The sequence below is a fragment of the Crinia signifera genome, chromosome 2 (genome assembly GCF_055691185.1).
Source record: "Crinia signifera chromosome 2, ASM5569118v1, whole genome shotgun sequence".
NCBI classification, from domain to species: Eukaryota; Metazoa; Chordata; class Amphibia; order Anura; family Myobatrachidae; genus Crinia; species Crinia signifera.
Window position 1 is genome coordinate 59,152,094 of NC_139218.1, and position 19,497 is coordinate 59,171,590.

General features: G+C 44.9%; 1 protein-coding gene across 2 annotated transcripts in view; it reads right to left on the minus strand.

The window, feature by feature from the left end:
- COL26A1 (collagen type XXVI alpha 1 chain) overlaps positions 1-17,389 on the minus strand; it is a 382,256-nt gene extending 364,867 nt beyond the window's left edge. For both annotated transcript variants that reach the window (XM_083172204.1, XM_083172203.1), the window contains exon 1: positions 17,093-17,389. In XM_083172204.1, coding sequence (XP_083028330.1) covers positions 17,093-17,244 — 152 coding nt within the window. In that variant the 5' untranslated portion in view covers positions 17,245-17,389. The remainder of the gene's footprint in view (positions 1-17,092) is intronic.
- Positions 17,390-19,497: the final 2,108 nt, after the last annotated feature.

The following is a 19,497-nucleotide window of genomic DNA, read 5'->3' on the forward strand; positions in this document are numbered from 1 at the left end:
TGAAGCTTACAGCTGAGTATGAGTAAGTCAGACTTCGCTACTGGTCATGCCTAACACTAATGTTGTTACTGTGTTCCCTGTCTTCTAGGCCCCAGGAGAAAAGACTAGATCATTTAATTAAACCTCGATTTTTCCCATTCAGTAAAACTCCAGTTCTCTTGTGTATCCTTGGATCTGAACTGCATATCAGTATAAATCAGTAGTTCGATCTAAGGGAGTTCTTCTAATTGGTTCGCACAGGCGAGCGATGTGCTGTCGCTTGGTTTGCACCTAGCGGCGCGGGTGGGGGGCTTGGGGCAGCGGTGATGGGCTCAGGGCCGGCGCCACCACTAGGCAAATCTAGGCATTTGCCTAGGGCGCCAGCCACTGGAGAACGGCATTTCGCCCCCCCCCCCCCCCCCCCCGTGCCGCGGGGGTACCTGTCCTGCGGCTGTGTATATAAAGCTTGCAGCAGCGGGGGGTCCCTGCAGTCAATAAGAAATAGAGTGCTATCTGCCTGGCTACGCGGAAGCGCTTCTATTGTGGAAACACTGGCCGCACGCTGATTGGCTGAGATTCAGCCAATCAGCGTGCGCCGTGCGGCCAGTGTTTTCACAACAGAAGCGCTTCTGCGTAGCCAGGCGGATAGCGCCCGTTATTTCTTGACTGCAGGGACCCCCGTTGCCGCCGCCGCAAGCTTTATATACACAGTTGCAGGACAGGTACACCCCCCCCCCCCGGCACCAGGGCGCCCTCACCCCGACTCGCCTGGGGCGCTCCGGTGCCTTGCACCGGCCCTGGATGGGTTCGATGACACGGGTGCAGGGGGCGGGCAGCTGACATCAGCAGATGTCAGCTGCCCACCCGCTTGCCGCACAGCGCATCTGCTGACCTAAGACACCACAGAGGTGTCTTAGGTCTGCAAGCACTGTAGAAATCAATCAATGGCTGGTGCTCATCAAATGCTTTCCTTCATTAAGCTTTGCTAAAGATCCATTCACATGGGTGCGGGGGAATGTAGTGTGGGGGGAGGGTGGCATTTGTGCAGGCAAGCAGTGTTTAATCCACACGCAAAGCTGCTAATTTTGCAGCTTTGCGCGTGGACCAGAATAATGTCCTAAATCCCAATATACAGTAAGTCTATTTGTCTTAAGCCCCATACACACTAGAAGTTAAAGTGAAAGATATCTTTCAGAAAGCACATTCTGAAATCTATCTTTTACTTTATCTTCTAGTGTGTACGCTAACGCCCCTCTCCCTCGTCCTGCATGTCGTTGCCCCCTCCCGCCCCCTGCCTCCGATATTGGTGTCGGCGGGGTCGCCTAGTGTGTGTAGGGCTTTAGTCTATAATTCAGTTTAAAACCAATTTGGTGTTATTCAGCATGAATCACTGAATTACACCCAATTCCCAATCGATAATCCGCATGCACAGCATTGCATTGCACATGTGCACACGTCATTGGCTAATTATTCTGTGTACACATTCTGCTTCAATGCAATCACAGCATTTAAGGGAGGAAACATGGTGTTTTGTGGGTGTATTTGCAGGTGTGCCAGGGCATTTTTCGGGTGGGCCGTTAAGGTTCTGATTTTTGTGAATGGTCCTGCAAATGCATCACACTTTGTGAAGTGAACACAATATCGGCAATGGGCCTTTTTTCTTTCTTTCTTTTTCTTTCTTTCTTTCTTTTCTTTCTTTCTTTCTTTCTTTCTTTCTTTCTGAGAAGCAATTATTTGATCGCAGCAATTGCTTTTTCTCAAGTTAGCAATGCATATGCTGAACTACGCGCCTAGTTATTAAAGGGCAAAAAATAAACAAACCTATGGACGATGTTAATGGGTATTTTTGCCACTATCAGTGATTTTACACTTAACATTCGGTTGTCACTGCTGACAGTGATCTTCCAATAGTAAAATTCTTAGATCATTTACCAATCTTCATGGTGGTACAATACTTAGCTTTGAATGCCAATATTGCGGTGAGAGATGTGCAAAATATCTGCTAAAAATTTTCAGGGCTGTAGTCGAGGAAGATGAATCCCGTTAGTTATTGGCAGCAAATGATCTGAAGTCATGTACTTGAAGTTTTGTTAAACATTGCGCCAAAAAAAAAAAACAGTCACTGTGAGCGAGGCAGCCAGTTTAGGCTGATATTTTGCACCTCTCTCACAGCAATGTTTGCATTCAAAGGGTTAATAGTGTATAACATGGTACTAAAAGTACAAGTCTGGGTTTTCTGTGAAATTGGGCATGCATGAACAACTAACCAGTTCATATATGCACATATACAGATGGAGCCGGCATCTTTCTTGCAGGGGCTGGCGATTCTCGCCGCCCCGCCTCCCCGCCGACCCACCTCTCCCTGCCTATCTCCCTGAAGTGTAAACGGACAGGGACCCGCAACAACGCCGTCCGGAAACTGGGCCGCGCGTGCGTGTGAGACGCACGAGTGTCCCAGTCAGATGGAGTGCCTCTGCGCCGACGATCGCCAGCACAAGCATGCTGGCGATCCCCGGGCAAGAGCCAGGGGCTCTCCATCTGTATGCTTATTTAGATGATATTGTATTGTATACCCCCTGGTATGGGAGTCACATCTGCATACATTGGAGGCCTTCTTAAAGTCCTTTAAAGCTATAGTGTTACCAGCTAACCCAGACAAGTGTGTGGGGGCTAGCTTAGAGTCCAAATGTGTTATAGGATATACTGTTGGACAAGGCTATGTCAAGCCTCAGATAAATAAGTTAGAGCAGCAAGCTGGAAAGGACTAGGTTGCCCCATTAACAAAAATCTGTTCCAGTACATTAGATTGAGCTAATGGCAATGAAGCTCCCAGGTACTAGAGACGAAGCAGACCCTTTTTGAATCCAAGATAACCAATGAGAAACTGGTTTTACAAAGAGGCTGCCTCTTCCATGGGAGCCAGCTGTGAAGTGGGGAGAACACACTTTGGGGGTTATTCTGGTTCATTCGCTCGAATGCGAATTCGCATCCTTGCGAGTCAACCATATCCCGCCTTGCGAATAGTGGTACGCTGGCCCACCAGTTACAAGGCGCATATGTTCGCACTGGCTGCGAATAGATGTTTTACATAAAAATCCATCCGCATGCCACTGGGACCCTTCTACATCTTTTCATGGTCGCCGACCATCGAAAGATGTAGAAGGTGCACACATATGTAAGGTTGCTCTGAGCAAACTTACATATGCGTGTACTCTGGGGGGGAAGTGGGCGGGCAGCTGACATCCGGTGATGTCAGCTGCCCACCCCCGCATGTCCATCATGGCCGCATTACCATGAGAATGCCCAGTGTTCTCCTGGGAACGTCCATGAAATGCTGGGCGTTCCCATATGCTAATGGGCCAGCCCAGTGTCCCACACCCCCTCCCCCGCCCTATGCCTGCAAAGATGGGTTTGTTCGCAGTAGGTGCATTCACCCAGAGCATGCACATGCGCAGAAATGCGCAAAGCGCAAACATCGGCCCCCGTGTGAACGCACGTCGCCCAATGAACCGACCTGAATAAGGTCCTTTAGGTAGAGTTTGAGACAGAAAGAAAAGGTTTTGTGCCTGATCCAGATGCTACTTGCTTTGGGGTGTGGTATGGGACTCCGACAGTCGGGATCCTGACAGTCATTATTCCGACGTCGGGATCCCGACTGCCCGGAGTCAGACAGCATGGCGAGCGCAAAAAAGCCCCTTGCGGGCTCGCTGCGCTCCCTCTATGGGGGTCGTGGACCCCCACGAGGGAAAATAGCGGGTGTCAGTCGGGCACCCGGCTGTCGGCATTTTGACAGTTGGGATCCCGACGTCGGGTAAATGACTGTCGGGATCCCGACTGTCGGGAACCCGTCCGGCACCCTTGCTAAGTTATGGTAGAGAAAGAATCTACGGTACTTCTGTAGTTTCACGGCGCCGCCGGCTCAGTAACTTGGCAGCCTGCCAGAGGCTCGCGTGCCGCTCTAGCTACAGTGTTATTAACAGAAACTTGGCAGCCTGCCAGAGGCTCGCGTGCCGCTCTAGCTACAGTGTTATAGTGTAACGTAGATTAATGAAGTGTAAAAAGGAGACAAAATGGGATAAATGGGGCTTATAAATCGCTCACCCCGGCACACCGCTACCACAGGGGGTGTCCCCAATGTAGACGCTAACTTATTTTGGGCTTTTAGCGTGTCAATTCTCACTCCCGCCACTTCAGGCTTAGGCGCGCGCTACGCTGTTTACGTAGTCAGTCAGTCAGTCAGTCAGTCAGCTGTAGCCCTGTACTAGACGCTGAGGTCAATAATGGCAGTGGCAAGTCTCTGTATGGCAATGGAACGTCTGACATTATTTAACCTGCCACAGACAGAGGAGGAGGCTGTGGCTTTCTTGCAGGCCCGCCAGTTCCTGCCACAGACCATGACCTGCCCCAATGGACACCCCATGAAGCTCAGCATAAAGGAGCGCATGTGGCGCTGCCACATTAGGAGCTGCAGAAAAAAAGTCAGCGTCAGGTCAGCTCAATGGTTCAGGGGATCTCACCTCACCTTCGTGACACCTGATCAGATTTGTGTATTGCTGGGCAGAAGAGCTGACCAGCATGAAATTTTGCGACAAGCAGCTCAACATCTGCCAAAAAACTGCTGTCCTATACAGCAATCTAATGAGGGAGGCCTGTACGCTGGACCTGCTGGCACAGCCTCAGCGGCGAATCGGAGGCCCGGGGCAGATCGTCGAGGTCGACGAAAGCCTCTACGTAAAGAGGAAGAGCAACGTCGGACGGCTCCTGCCCCAGCAGTGGGTATTTGGGGGAATATCTAGGGAGTCCGGCCAGTGCTTTATTACTGCGGTGGAGCGGCGGGATACGGCCACCCTGATGGCTGCCATTGAGGCCCATGTTGAACCGGGCACTACTGTCTTCACAGACTGCTGGAGGGCGTACAATACCCAGCAACTCCAGCAGGCCGGTTATGTTCACGGAAAGGTGAACCACAAATACAACTTCGTCGACCCGGACACTGGGGTGCACACCCAGAATGTGGAGCGACTCTGGGGCAGCTGTAAGTGGCGTAATAAACGCCAGAGGGGTACCGCACGCCATTACCTCGATTCATACCTTCAGGAATTTATGTGGAGGCAGAGTTTAGGGGCCCAGGACCCCTTCCATCGTATTTGGCACGCTCTGACCCTGCTCCCCCTGGTCGAGAAAGAGAATGCTGGCGGTGCTGTTGACACAGTAGGTCCTTCCGGCGGTGATGTCGACACAGCAGGTCCGTCTACTGAAAATGCTGGTGGTGACGTAGACGCCGAAGTTCCTTCCTGCTCTACTGACTAAATCATGACTTTTAAATTATTGTTGGACTTTTTAGTGTTTATGATTATTTCATGTCATTGAATCATTTAGATTCTACAGTTATGTTGAATTTCAACAAAAAAAAAGTTAAATTTCACTTGAATTTCAACTAAAAAAAAAGTGAACAGTTGCCGAAAATGTCGTCTTCACTGTCTCAGGTGTGTGAGTGTGCAGGTGTGAATGTGTTCCTGAATCATCCCCACTATCCACGCCCACCCGAAGCGTGGCGAGCGCAGCGAGCCCCGCGAGGGGCGGCGGTACGCGTCCTACGACCTTTTCATACCCCCACTATCCACGTCGGCGTGGAGTTGAGAATAGAATAGTGTGGCGAGCGCAGCGAGCCACCGAGCCCGAAGCGTGGCGAGCGCAGCGAGCCCCGCGAGGGGACGCGGATACCTTCACAGGTAAACGCGTCCCCTCGCGGGCTTCACAGGTGTCCGCGTCGCTGCGGACACCTGTGAAGCCCGCGAGGGGACGCGTTTACCTGTGAAGGTATCCGCGTCCCCTCGCGGGGCTCGCTGCGCTCGCCACGCTTCGGGCTCGGTGGCTCGCTGCGCTCGCCACACTATTCTATTCTCAACTCCACGCCGACGTGGATAGTGGGGGTATGAAAAGGTCGTAGGACGCGTACCGCCGCCCCTCGCGGGGCTCGCTGCGCTCGCCACGCTTCGGGTGGGCGTGGATAGTGGGATTTACACAGTCGACAGCTGTTGCGTCGACTACTGCCACTGTGGACGGGCTTTAATAGTGTACCCCTAAACCCAGCTAAATTTAGATGCTTTTGCGTCTAAATTTAGATGTACCCCTCCACCCAACTAAATCCAGGCGCTTTAGCATCTAAATTTAGATGCTAAACCACCTTTGCGGCTCCCAGGGAGCCTGGCTTTTGCGCCTAAATCCAGGCGCCCCCCTCCTTCTTAGTGGCTCGCAAGGCGCCTGGATTCAGAGGGTTTTGCGCCTAAATCCAGGCGCCCCCCTCCTTCTTAGCGGCTCTCAAGGCGCCTGGATTCAGAGGGTTTTGCGCCTAAATCCAGGCGCCCCCCTCCTCCTTAGCGGCTCTCAAGGCGCCTGGATTCAGAGGGTTTTGCGCCTAAATCCAGGCGCCCCCCTCCTCCTTAGCGGCTTGCAGGGAGTGTGAATCCAGGCGCATTAGCGCCTAGATCTAGGCTGCAAGCCATTGGATTTAGCGTGTACATGGGGGACACAGCGGTGTGCCGGGGTGAGTACTTTACAAGCCCCGGCACGTCAGCGTTGTGCCCGGGGTGTGTCCACTTGCCCCCGCTGTTGTCAGCGCTGCCCAGGCGCTGCCTATTTCACTGTGGAACTACAAGTACCACAGTGACCTGCCAGCGCCTGGGCAGCGCGCTGCTGCTGCTGCCCGGCCGCCACGCTGTTTACTTAGCTGTCAGTACAGCTAGAGCGGCACGCGCACGGTTAATCAGAGCCTCTGGCAGTCTGCCAAGTTTCTGCCCGGCCGCCACGCTGTTTACGTAGCTGTCAGTACAGCTAGAGCGGCACGCGCACGGTTAATCAGAGCCTCTGGCAGTCTGCCAAGTTTCTGAGACAGAGTGTGCGCGCGGCGGCGCCGTGAAACTACAGAAGTACCGAATCTACTACTTAATGTTTATGGAGTTTCCCAACCTTACATCACTAGGGTTGTTGCAGTTCAATGTTCAGGTATACAAAATGTGGAGCTGATTTCTGGTTCTACAGTCATACTGTATCTTACTTGAAGCAATTTTGTTAGATAAAAAATGCATATGCCCCATAATAAATGTTTGCCGTGTCCATTGTAACCAGCTTGGCTCTTCTATTGAAGAGTGAAGTACTTATCCGGCGCTTCTCATAGAGTAGGCTCTGGGTGTGACTGTGGGAGGCATGCAGACAGGCAACAGAAGCACCTGTTCATATCACTTTTATCACATGTTGACGGGAGGTGTCAGACTAAGGCCAGTATTCAATGCCTCTGATTCTCCATATTTTCTGGGGAATCAGGCAATTCCCCGGGTTTACAGGGAATTTTCTCACTGGAAAAACAATTCGCCCTATTCAATGGACACAATTCTCTGCAAATGAAGAGCGAATGTCTGGCGATTCTCTGTTTGTGATTCTCCGCGATTTGCCAGTGGTTTTCAATGGGGTTTTTACTGGAATTCACAGAGAGTGTATTCAATGCTGAAGTGGAGAACTTCTTTCTCCAGTGATTTTCCCCGGATTCTCCATTTTACATTCGTCATCTTTTTCTGGAGAACTGGAATGTGATCTTTGAAAATAAAAGCGTTTTTTATTTTTATTTTGGTGTCAAAAAATCCGATTTTTTTTTCTGTGAAGGGGCATGCTATTTTTATTCAAGTGCTTGCAGCACATGAATATATTTAAATTTTTTTTTTTTTAAACAATATATTTTTTTTTTTTACACATTCACCAGCAGGGGGCCGAGCCGGGAGCCGTTCATTAATATTCATATATTCACTGCACACTCGTCCCGATCATTACACATGCACGATCGGGACCAGTGTGTAGCGGCTCCCTAACACAGCCCCCTGCCAGCTCTGGGGGCTCTCCCTCTGTCCCCCACAGCCCTCCTTCACCCCCGCAGTGTCCGGCGCAGGCAGGGAGGCTTCCATCTTCGCCGGGGGGAGGTTAAAATTCGCCACCAGGGGCAGAGAGCCCCTGAGGCGTTGAATAGGGAGAACCTTTCAATCTGGCTAGAAAGCAGTTTAGAATTTAAAAGGCAGCAACATGTTCTGATCACCTTACAGGCGTCAGTGTCACTCAATTTATGGCCTGAACCCTACTTTTAACAGAATGTAAGACTCTGTGGTTAACCTATGACAAATGCTTATGTCTTTCTTACTCAGAATTCATTCTAAAAACTCTCTTACAATATGCCAAAAACCTATTCACAAAATACAAGCATACAGGTAAAGTAAGGTAATTATGTAAAATATTTGTACGAGAAGAATTCCATTGTGTTAAAGGGAAACCTATGCAATTAGCTCTGTAGTATGACACTGTACAATGTAAGTAGGCATTGAACAGTACTGACATACAGATGTAGTCAGGCCCATCCAACCTGCGATGTATACACATGTGCATCGCAGGTACAACTAAGGTGATTATTCTAAACTGACTCTGCTATTTTCACACGACTTCCCTTCAAACGACTTGGCACACCTGACACTCCCAGTACACACTCCCATGGCTTTCTGTCAATTAACAAAAATCAATAAAAAAAAATTTGCTGTATTTCATCACAGGAAGGCATTCAATTATTGCCTGGCCTGCAAACTCACAGTCGTTTGATCAGGTCTGAATAACCCCCTCATTAGCAAAGTGTTAATGCATTTGTGATTACTCAAAACTGAGACATCATGCCCATCAGTGGCTCCCACCGCTCCACATAAATGCCTCTGCCTGAAAATCGCTTCTGCCATTCAAGCTGAATTTGCCTCTGTGTTCATGAGAGCTTAAAACATCACTCTAATGTCCCAAAGCGGGAATTTTGTGCACTCCTGACAAGGGGGCGTGGTTTTGGGAAGAGGGGGTGTGGTTTCATGAGAATGTCCATAACCACAACCCCTTTTCCCGTCTGTTCACTGTTCAGCAGCAACTGGCAAGGGGAGACTCCCAACTGCACCCACCGCGGGACAGTCCCTAAAAAAATGGGACAGTCCCAGAAAAATCTGGAAAGTTGTGAGGTATGGTTTACAGCATAAAATCGCAATGAAAGATTACAGATTAGGCAAGTGTAATAGAGGGTTCTTGGAAAACACACCTGTGATTCCTGTAATTGCTCATTTACTATGAAAGCATGAAAACACTAGCTACAGAAGAGTCCATCTCTCTACACATGCTTAATAGGTTTGTAGGCAATGAGGAGACCATTCAATGAAACAAAAACAAAGGCTGCTAAAATGAGAACACCTAGTTATATGACGTAACAAAAATGTTAACTTGCAAAAAAAAAAAAGAAAAACAGTAAAAAAAATACACACGGGAAAACATAAAATCAGATGAAATGTAAAGAAAACACTTCTGACCGATCTTAAGTAAATAGCATCTTGTTTACAAGTCTGTCATATGGGACCTTATTTTTAGCAAAGGTATGCAGACCTCTGCCTGTATAGACAAACTTTCCATCTGACAGTGAAAACACACAGTCCTAGATATGTCCCAGACAACATTATAAGTATGACATCATTTCCGCTACGCTGCCTTTCCCTCAGGAAATCCATTATAGTTCAAACAGTTCAAATATTTACCTCAGAAGAAATACCTACAGCAATCAAACAGCATAACCAACATTTTTAAACTGGTAATGACGTTAATATTGTGATCTCACCATAATATAACAGCGTATACTACAGGGATTAAATGTCACTATGAATTAAAACTAGGGATGTGCACCAGCCACTTTTCACGTTTTGGGTTTTGAGTTCTGATTACCTTCAGATTTTGGTTTCTAATGGGTTTTGAAAAAACACCCCCTAAATGTTTTGGGTTTTGGGTTCTGATTTTGTTTTAAAAAAGCAAAAAAACTGCTAAAATCGCAGAATTTGGGGTTTTTTTTGCACCTACACGCTATTATTAACCTCAATAACATTCATTTCCACTTATTTCCAGTCTATTCTGAACTCCTCACAATATTGTTTTTAGGGCAAAAGGTTGCACTGAGGTAGCTGGATAACTATGCTAAGCCACACAAGTGTGCGGCACAAACACGTGGCTCATGTAAGAGTGGTACTGCAGTGGCAGACAGGATGGCAGTTTGAAAAACTAGGCCCCAAAAAGACTTCTATTTGGGTTGATTGTAACCAGTAAATGCACCAGCAGAGAGATATTAGTTATACGGCAGTATATGCACCAGCAGAGAGATATTATATACGGCAGTATATGCACCAGCAGAGAGATATTATATACGGCAGTATATGCACCAGCAGAGAGATATTATGTACGGCAGTATATGCACCAGCAGAGAGATACAGTATTATTTATACGGCAGTATATGCACCAGCAGAGAGATATTATATACAGCAGTATATGCACCAGCAGAGAGATACAGTATTATTTATACGGCAGTTTATGCACCAGCAGAGAGATATTATATATACGGCAGTATATGCACCAGCAGAGAGATACAGTATTATTTATACGGCAGTTTATGCACCAGCAGAGAGATATTATATATACGGCATTATATGCACCAGCAGAGAGATATTATTTATACGGCAGTATATTAACCAGATATATATATATATATATATACAGCAGTATATGCACCAGCAGAGAGATCTTATATAGGGCAGTATATGCACCAGCAGAGAGATATTATTTATGTGGCAGTATATGCACTAGCAGAGACATATTATACAGCAGATGCACAAGCAGACTGGTATACAAGTGGTTAATAAGTTTCACAACAGTGCACACAGTCATACAGTATACTGATTGAAGTGGTCAGGCAGTGGCTGGGCTGGCAGCCACTGGCAGTGCAGCCAGTTCCAGTGCAAGTCACCGGAGCACCCCAGGCGGGATAGGGGGGGGGCCCCCGGTGCTCACTTATTCCAATGGGCGGGGGGATGGTTGTGTTGTGGCCACCATGTCGCTCCATGGTGGGGTGATGCTTCACTGCCTCCGGGTGATGCTGCACTTCTAACTGCATTGGTTCACGGGGGGGGGGGGGGGGGAATGTGTGCGCAAAGCGGCCGCAGGGTCGCTCCATGGGGGGGGGGTGATGCTGCGTCGCTCCACGGGGGGTTGCAGGGGTTGCCACCAAATTACTCCACGGAGGGGGGGGGGGTGATGCGGCGGCACTTACCTCCATCCAGGGGGGTCCTGCTCACAATTGCTGCCCTACAGTGGCCAGCACCCCAGGCAAATGCCTAAGGCACACACCAGAGCAGACAGTGGCCCTAGTAGGCACTGGCAGTCGCCCCAGCAGCAAAAAAAAAACACACAGCTCCCTAACCTACCTAACCTAACAAAGCTCTGCACAGTAAGCACACTCCTATCCCTAACCCTCCTAACTCACAAGTGGCGCAAGATTGTCGTGGTTATATAGAGGTCCGGATCTCACGAGAATCCGGCGCCGGGCAGTGACGTTTTGGCCGCGAGCCCGGATCCGAGTCAGACGGGAAACTCCGAGCGCCGATCGGATCTGGGCTCAGATTAGTGACATTCGTGTGGGCTCAGATCTGGGAAATCCGAGCCCACACATCTCTAATTAAAACAGTAAATTTTTTTGGTCCCATGAACCATGCAATGTCATGTACCACTTAATGTATAAACAAGTTCTCTTCTCTTTCCTTACACTGCTACAGGTTGATTACTCCTAATCCAAATATCCGTTATCCAAATTACTCCGAAAACCATAGTCTCCAAAACTACTGGCTACATCAGTAACTGGCACTACTGGGGAAATGATATGTAACTGGCACTAAATATATGCAAGGACATGATTGCTGGCATTCAAAATCGGTGCCTGAGATTGTGGGTGTGGTATGGGGTTCCGACAGTCGGGATCCCGACAGTCATTAGCCTGACGTCAGGATCTCGACTTCCCGGACTCAGACAGCATGGTGAGCGCAAAAAAGCCCCTGGTGGGCACGGTGGCTCGCTACACAAGCCACCTATTCTATTCTCCCTCTATGGGGGTCGTGGACCTCCATGAGGGAAAATAGCGGGTGGCCGTCGGGCACCCAGCTGTAGGCGTTCTGACAGTCGGATCCTGACGTCGGGTAAATGACTGTCGGGATCCCGACTGTCGGGAACGTGTCCGGCACCCGAGATTGTACACAAACTTTTTTCATGTTTTAAAACCTTGTTTCATGCACAAATAAAATATATTTGTGTGTATTTCATGTGTTTGATCCCTCAAGATACCTCATTCAAATATAAAAATATAATATAAATATAAAATCAATATGAAATATAAAATAAATATAAAAATATTCCAAAATACGGACAACCCTTAGTCAAAATTCTTTTGGTCCAAAGCATTTTGGATAAGGGATACTCAACCTGTGGTTCACTAAATGTCACTCCATAGTACCTGTAGTTTTTCAACATTTTTTAAGCAGCCTAGGCCAAAAGAAATGCCTGGTTGATAAACATCTACTATAGGAAAAACAACGACTAAATAACTTTCATTATATGTATAATATTTTCTTTACTTTACATCCTCACAATTGGCCTGTGGCTCGCCATCCTTTCCTTCACTTCACATTTCTTACTGGTTAGAAATCTTTTAATTTGCGCTGTGGCGCATGTTTTACAAACAATACATTTAATGAACTTCACTAGACTTCATAAACAATAATCAAGATTACTTGATTACTGATTGAATTGGAGATTTGAGAGGTAATAATATACAAAGATATGGGCCCAATTCAGACCCATTCATAGAGGCTGCCATAATCGAAAGACCGCGCATGCGTACAGTACACAGGCTAGCCTTCACTGGCTGCCTGCAAGCGTTTGGGGGTGGTAGTGCAGCATTTTCTGGACGTGAGCCAGAAAACGCAAGCGTTTCTCGGCCATTGGGAGGGAGTGCCGCTGATGTCATCAGCGGCCTCCTTCTCCCCACCGCTTTCCCAGCACCGAGGTAGTCCAGACTTGCTCGGCACTGTGAGCAGGGTGAAAGTCATTCAATGGTGAGTGGAGTGGTGAGAACTTGACAGGGCAGCATTTACCTGCTCGCTGGACTCCGAACACTAATAGCCCAGCAAGCAGGTCTGAATCAGGCCCTAACATTCAAAAACATATTACTACTGTAGTTATAGCTGAAATTGTATAGCTGAGCTACTAAAACTTTAAACGTCCCACTGTGAGGTTCTCTGCAGCACAGTGATGTATCATGGCACCTTGTTTGGGAGCCATTGTACTAGTGGCCAATGAGCTATGTTATCTCCATCATCCATCGACTTCCTTACGTGAAGCAGGATTCCATTATCTTCATTGCTGTCCTTCTTTTGAGTTCGGATGATAGGTCAACACGCATTAGGTCTTAAGGTACAAAAGGTCAACATAAAAACTCACCCTTTTGACTGTTGTTGACAGGTTTAAATAGTCAACATGACAATGGCAGACACAAATGGTCAAGGTTTTGTCTATTTTTGTGAAACTTTTTCATCATTTACCATCCACATGGAGTATATTCGGGAATAGTAACATGCGACAAGCACAGCAATAGTAGATCGAGACAGCTTGCCCAAAGCATGGCAACCTTTTGCTATTGTCAACTTTTTGTATCTGTTGTCCTTTTGTGGTGTCTACTTTTACCATGTCAACCTAATGAGCCAATTGACCTTCTGACACATGTAAGCTATATGGGGTGAACATAGTGACTGTTCACCTATTTCTGGTCTTTCCAATGATTCATACACCTTCTATTGGGTCTAACTTATAGGGACCAGACGTGCATCACCCGCAACCAGAAGTGCACATTCCGGTCAGCTAGACAGGTATGGCGATGCTCTTTCTGGGAGGAGGTCTGGGGAGGGGTAAGTTTATTTACATTTGTTATATATTCACTTGTTGGCATCGTGTGTGTTATTCTGAGGATGGGGATACAGTCCCCGAAACATTATTAAAAGAAGCATCTGCACTTTTAAATTAAACTTAAATAAGTGCCACCTATGTTACCTGGATTTTATATATATATATATATATATATATATATATATATATATATATATATCGGTGGGTGACGACCGGCACTTGGTACAATAAGTGGCAACAGGGAGGTGCCTTCCACAATGTAAGTATAGTGGTAGTGTTTCAAATAAATGAAGACTGGAGGCGGCACTCTCAAAAAGCAACAAACTTGTATTCAAAACATGAAGAGCATAGTGCAAAAAATCACAGCAAAGGTGGTGTCAGCATTAGCATGTCGACAGTTTCGAGGCTTGCGCCCCTTCCTCAGGACTGCTGACTGTGAAACATAACAAAACGCAGCATCAAAACTGAAGTGCAGAGAACAAGGAATGAGTGCTAAAACAAGATTTAAATACATGAGCACACTTACGTGATCCCCTGTGAGCGCTGAGCCGCGGGGCTGTCTTCCGGCAGCGTTGTCACGTGGCTGCGTGACGTTGGTCCGTCGCCACGGTAACGCGCCGGCGTCTATTCCCGTTGGCCTACGGCAAGAGGTGGGGAAAAAACAGTCAGAGTGCGTTAAAGCCTGTATCTAGTACAGTAGCGCACATACTTTGAAAAAACTATTGGCTGGATAAAGTGCATAAGAATAAAGTGACTAACTGCTTATGTATAGAAAAGATTTAAAATGGGGAACGCGCTATGGGTAGTCTGGGATCACGTTAGTGAGCGGCATATAATATACATAGTAGCAGCCTGTCATACATGCATACATTAATCAATAAGCCGTGACAGTATAACAAATTATCAAACTATATGACCCAGGGCAGGAGACTCTCCAGGTGACTACATTATATGGTGATGCTGAGCGCCAATAGTTTTTTTCAAAGTATGTGCGCTACTGTACTAGATACAGGCTTTAACGCACTCTGACTGTTTTTTCCCCACCAGGGAAAAAACAGGGGGTAAGTGCTTCCTACAATTTTACTATGTGCCTGGCACCAGAGCCTTTGTTCTTTTTATCTAAAGTGCCAGCCTGATAACCCACCTGTCATATATATATAAGTCCAGCACTACCCACAATTGAAAGGAAAGAGGTTAGTAGCCTGGGTGCCCGCTGGAGCATCACTCCGGGGTTGGTGCAATTAAGATCTCGGGCCAAATGTAATAGGGTGAGAGTTTCAGAAAGTGCGAGATTTTGGGAGAGTTTTCCCATGTTTTTTAAAGCAGCAATCAATTACATGGCAAAATCAACCTGGTTTTGCAGTGTAATTGATTGCTGCTTTAAAAAAAAGGGTAAAAGTCTCCCAAAATCTCTCACTTTCTGAAACTCTCACCCTATTACATTTGGCCCCTCATGTTTTCTCTGTATATATTGATCTCCTTCACACATATGATGATGCCATTATACAGTAGTTTCCTTACCGTAGAACAGATTTTTCTTAACTTACTGTACTGTACGTCTAACGTTTCACACATCAGTAAATCCGACAACATCCTTTTATCAATGGCGTGACAAGGAGTTTTCACTTATTTCAAATCACTCCTTTGCATGGTTCAACACCTGGAAATTAGTCATTGCTACACGTGTGAGGTATAGTTAAAATGTTCAGCCTATGGCGTTCTACCATGTTGTTATCTCTCTGTCTGGTCCTTCCTCAAGTTACTGACCACTTTGAGAGCACAGAAGATTGTCATCTATCAACAGTTTAATTGACCAAATTGCATGAAGCTAGGTCATGAACAGCTGCTGGTGTCAGCATCCTGCCTCATGTGCTAAACCTACACATCTCACATACCAAACAGAAAAGCTGAGGTAGATGCACTCCTACAATAACAGCGCTGTGAGCATCAGTGGTATTCATCGCTAGGTTTTGTCAAGGGAAGAAAAATATTAGATGCAAGATATTTATTTAGTGACAAATATGGGATGAGAACATATAAAAGTGTTTAGATTCCTTACTACATTGAATGGAAAACTGCAATGCAATGTTTATAGACATACTTGTAATGTTTTGATATAAAACATATATATATATATATCACTTATCATAATAGTTTTCTATGTATGACACTTATAGCACGGCCAACTCTAAAGTTAAAATGCTCGTCATGTGATTCCAGGAGCAACCTTTGATATATATATATATATATATATATATATATATAAACAAAATTTAAATAATAGTGATTCATCCCTACAAGCTGTGATGTGTGAAAGATGTCTACCTAAAACATTAGTTATTCTTGTGTGCAACCTAAGCTTTACCCAACATTTTCTTTAAATATATCATTACGAAATGATGTCATGCATGATATAAAATTGTTACATACTTTCAACGACATGCATAATGTCATCGACCCCTCAAAATTAAGAACAGGATGCAGCCCTACACAGTAATTAGAAATAGACTGCCCTATTTATTCTGTGACAATACTCCCCCCTACAGGCTATTGAAAGAATTTCATAGAAGTGTAAGAAAGCCAGATGTTTTCAGTAATGCTTTCTCCTCAGTTATCAATGGTTTCAGCACCGAGAAGTTTAAATGGGTTCATCAGCACACCATTATTGATGCGAGATGTGTTATATCAGCAAATCAAGTGCAACCTCTTCATACATATATATATATATATATGCATACATCTATACATACATTACATACATACAAGCAACATACTGTTTTACATACTGTACATTATTTATATTTGTGTATTGTTGAACACACGTTGTCCAACTTTGGCCAATTCTTACCGACTTGTACAATAACTGAAACAGTTGAACAGTTGAATGCATCAAGCCCAAGAACAAATATGTTTCTATTGCACATTTAATTTATAAGAACGCATACATTTAAAAGTAATAATAATCATTTTATTAATAAAAATAATAATAATCCTAATCATCATCATCAATTGTAATTCCACATGCTAAACTAATTCTGAATCTCTTTGTAAATAAGAATGTTCACTTTAAGTTGATTTAACTGTTTTGTTTATTTAGATTAATTGTATTGTTTTTTTCTTTTTCTAGACAAGCACTTGTAGCAATGTATCAAAATGGCTTTATGCTATTTTCACGTTTTGTGCAATATATGTTTACAGTTCGCATTGTACATCAGAGACAATGTTATGTAGAATTCTGAATTTCTTAGATGTATATATGTTCTGTTTAAGTGACGGCACTCACCTTCGATTTGAGTAACTGCTGCTTGCTGATGCTGCATTTTGATCAGGGTAGTTGTGCTGCAGAGGTGATGCTGGGAATTGATACATAAACCCTGTTCCACAGGTAAATCCAAATAAGCTGGAGGACCACAGCAAAACCAAAGGATATTTCATTTTATCAATGGGGAAACAATTTTGACATGAAAAACTAAGGAACAAATCCAGTGGCAAACTAGAGGGATCTAAAATACAAGGGACCAAAAGCTCTGTAAAGCTGAACTAAACACACAGGAACTGACTGCTGAAGTCATACTCTGAACTCAAGTCCTTTAAATTTGGTGAGGTTTTCTACAGTCACTGAAAAGGGGGCTGTAACATTTTAACGTTGCTTATTACTAGCACCATCTGGTGGTGATTCTGTGAATTGTTCACTGCATAATGAAAACTAAGGATCACTGACAATAATACATTGGAATAATTGTAGAATATGTCTACTAAGCAATAGCAGGTATAAAGGTGCACGCATTAAACATTGCACACAAAAATGTATGCATGTGACATGACTCCAATAGAATGAGTTTAGATGCATGCAACCCTTACTGTGCATGTACATACAAAAATTAGGACATTCATGTACTGTAGGTACATTTAGATATTTTTTTTGCACATTTTGTTTTTATGAATATTAAAGTAAAAGAAACATTTTACAGCTGAAATCATGTTACATGTTTCAAGATTCAAATAATTGAAATAAAGAGATCAATAAGTTACCAGCAATGTATTGAATATGAAAATAAATCAAATTGAAAGAAAATGTCCCTACAGTTTGTGTCAATAGACATACATACATACATACATACATACATACATACATACATACATACATACATACAATTACTTTATTCTGTTTGCAATAAGAGAAAATAGCAGAGGAAAGAAAAAGAGAAAAGAGAAGAAAGGGTAGCCAAGTGGAAAAAGCGGTGTTGGGGGAAGGGGAATAAGACTCCCATCATCATCGCGGCCTAAGATGTCGCAGTGGACGAAGGTAACATATGATGTTTGTATTCCGCCTTCTCCTTAAATTGGAGTCAGACAGCCCAGGTTGTGGTAAATTAAGAGGAAGTTTGTTTAGAAAAGGATGTTAAATCCTCCATTAGCATGTAAAAATCAATTATTTGAAACCACTTTGAGACAGGAGGTTGTACACTAGATTTCCAGAAACATGGGATGGTACATTTAGATTTAGAAATTTGAATTCCGAATTATACAGGAGTCAAAGATAGAACAAAAAAAGCATATGATATTGAGCACTGATTGATACTTTATTCTAAGCTTCTAAAAAGGGGAAGATTACCAAACCCCTAAAATTCAGAACCAAAGAAAAACCATTGAAACAGAGCTGCTTAGAATACTAAAAAAAAAATTATTAAAATAATACACATTAATGGCCATTAACAGAAAAAAGACATTGAAATAAAATGATATTGCATATAAACACTTTTGTGCTGTAATGTGTCCTTAATTAAGACCTGCACGTCTCCTTATACTTGATTAATTAGTTGTTTAATTTTGCATGCAATAACTTGTGGATATCCTCTATTAGTTTGATTGGTATATTTGTCAAGGGGTGTTCAGATTCTCAGTCCCCAAATTTATATGCGCAAATGTATATGTGATATACTTATATGGACCCAGAAGCTAGAATAGGAGTCTGGTTACCAGTCCCCAGTGGGTATCTCCGGCCGCGGGTGCAGTCCTTTCATGCGGCCTTTTCAGAGACTCCAAACTGGTCCATATCTGTAAACAGCCAACATGTGCTCCCTTGTGTGTTTACTACGCATTTCTCCACCTTGTACAAGCATCAGCGCCTTCCTCAGGAGTCAAACAGTAGGGGAGATATAAATGGGAACAGTGCTACAGGTGGACAACACCCTACCGAGCCACTGTCACTCTTTACCTATTGCACATACTTTGAGCTCTGCCTGGACTGTCTCTACTGAGCTCTTTACAGATCATTTTTTTCTAAAACTGCTGTATTCCAATGTATGAAACAGTGCAGTGTTCTTTTTTGGTGTTTTACACTTTACTAAAACCTATTTCATGTACGACTGCTACCAGTAGTGTAACAATGCCACCCTAAGCCCAAGGGGTGGCTTGAGGAGCAAGGGCCATGGGGACACAGGGATTCTGCAGATTCCATATGGTCTGACCGTCAAACTTGAGACCTACACAGTCACCGCTGGTAAATATACTGTGAAAGTCCCTGATTCCACATTATTGTGACCTGTGAACTGCAGACACCATAGTACCTGGAGCATACTCCTGGCAATAGGGAGAGTTATACTCTAAACAGAGAACATTGCAGTGCCCAGGAAAGGCCTTACAGTACGACCAATACTGACCGGTCATTGGAGACTTGCATATCAT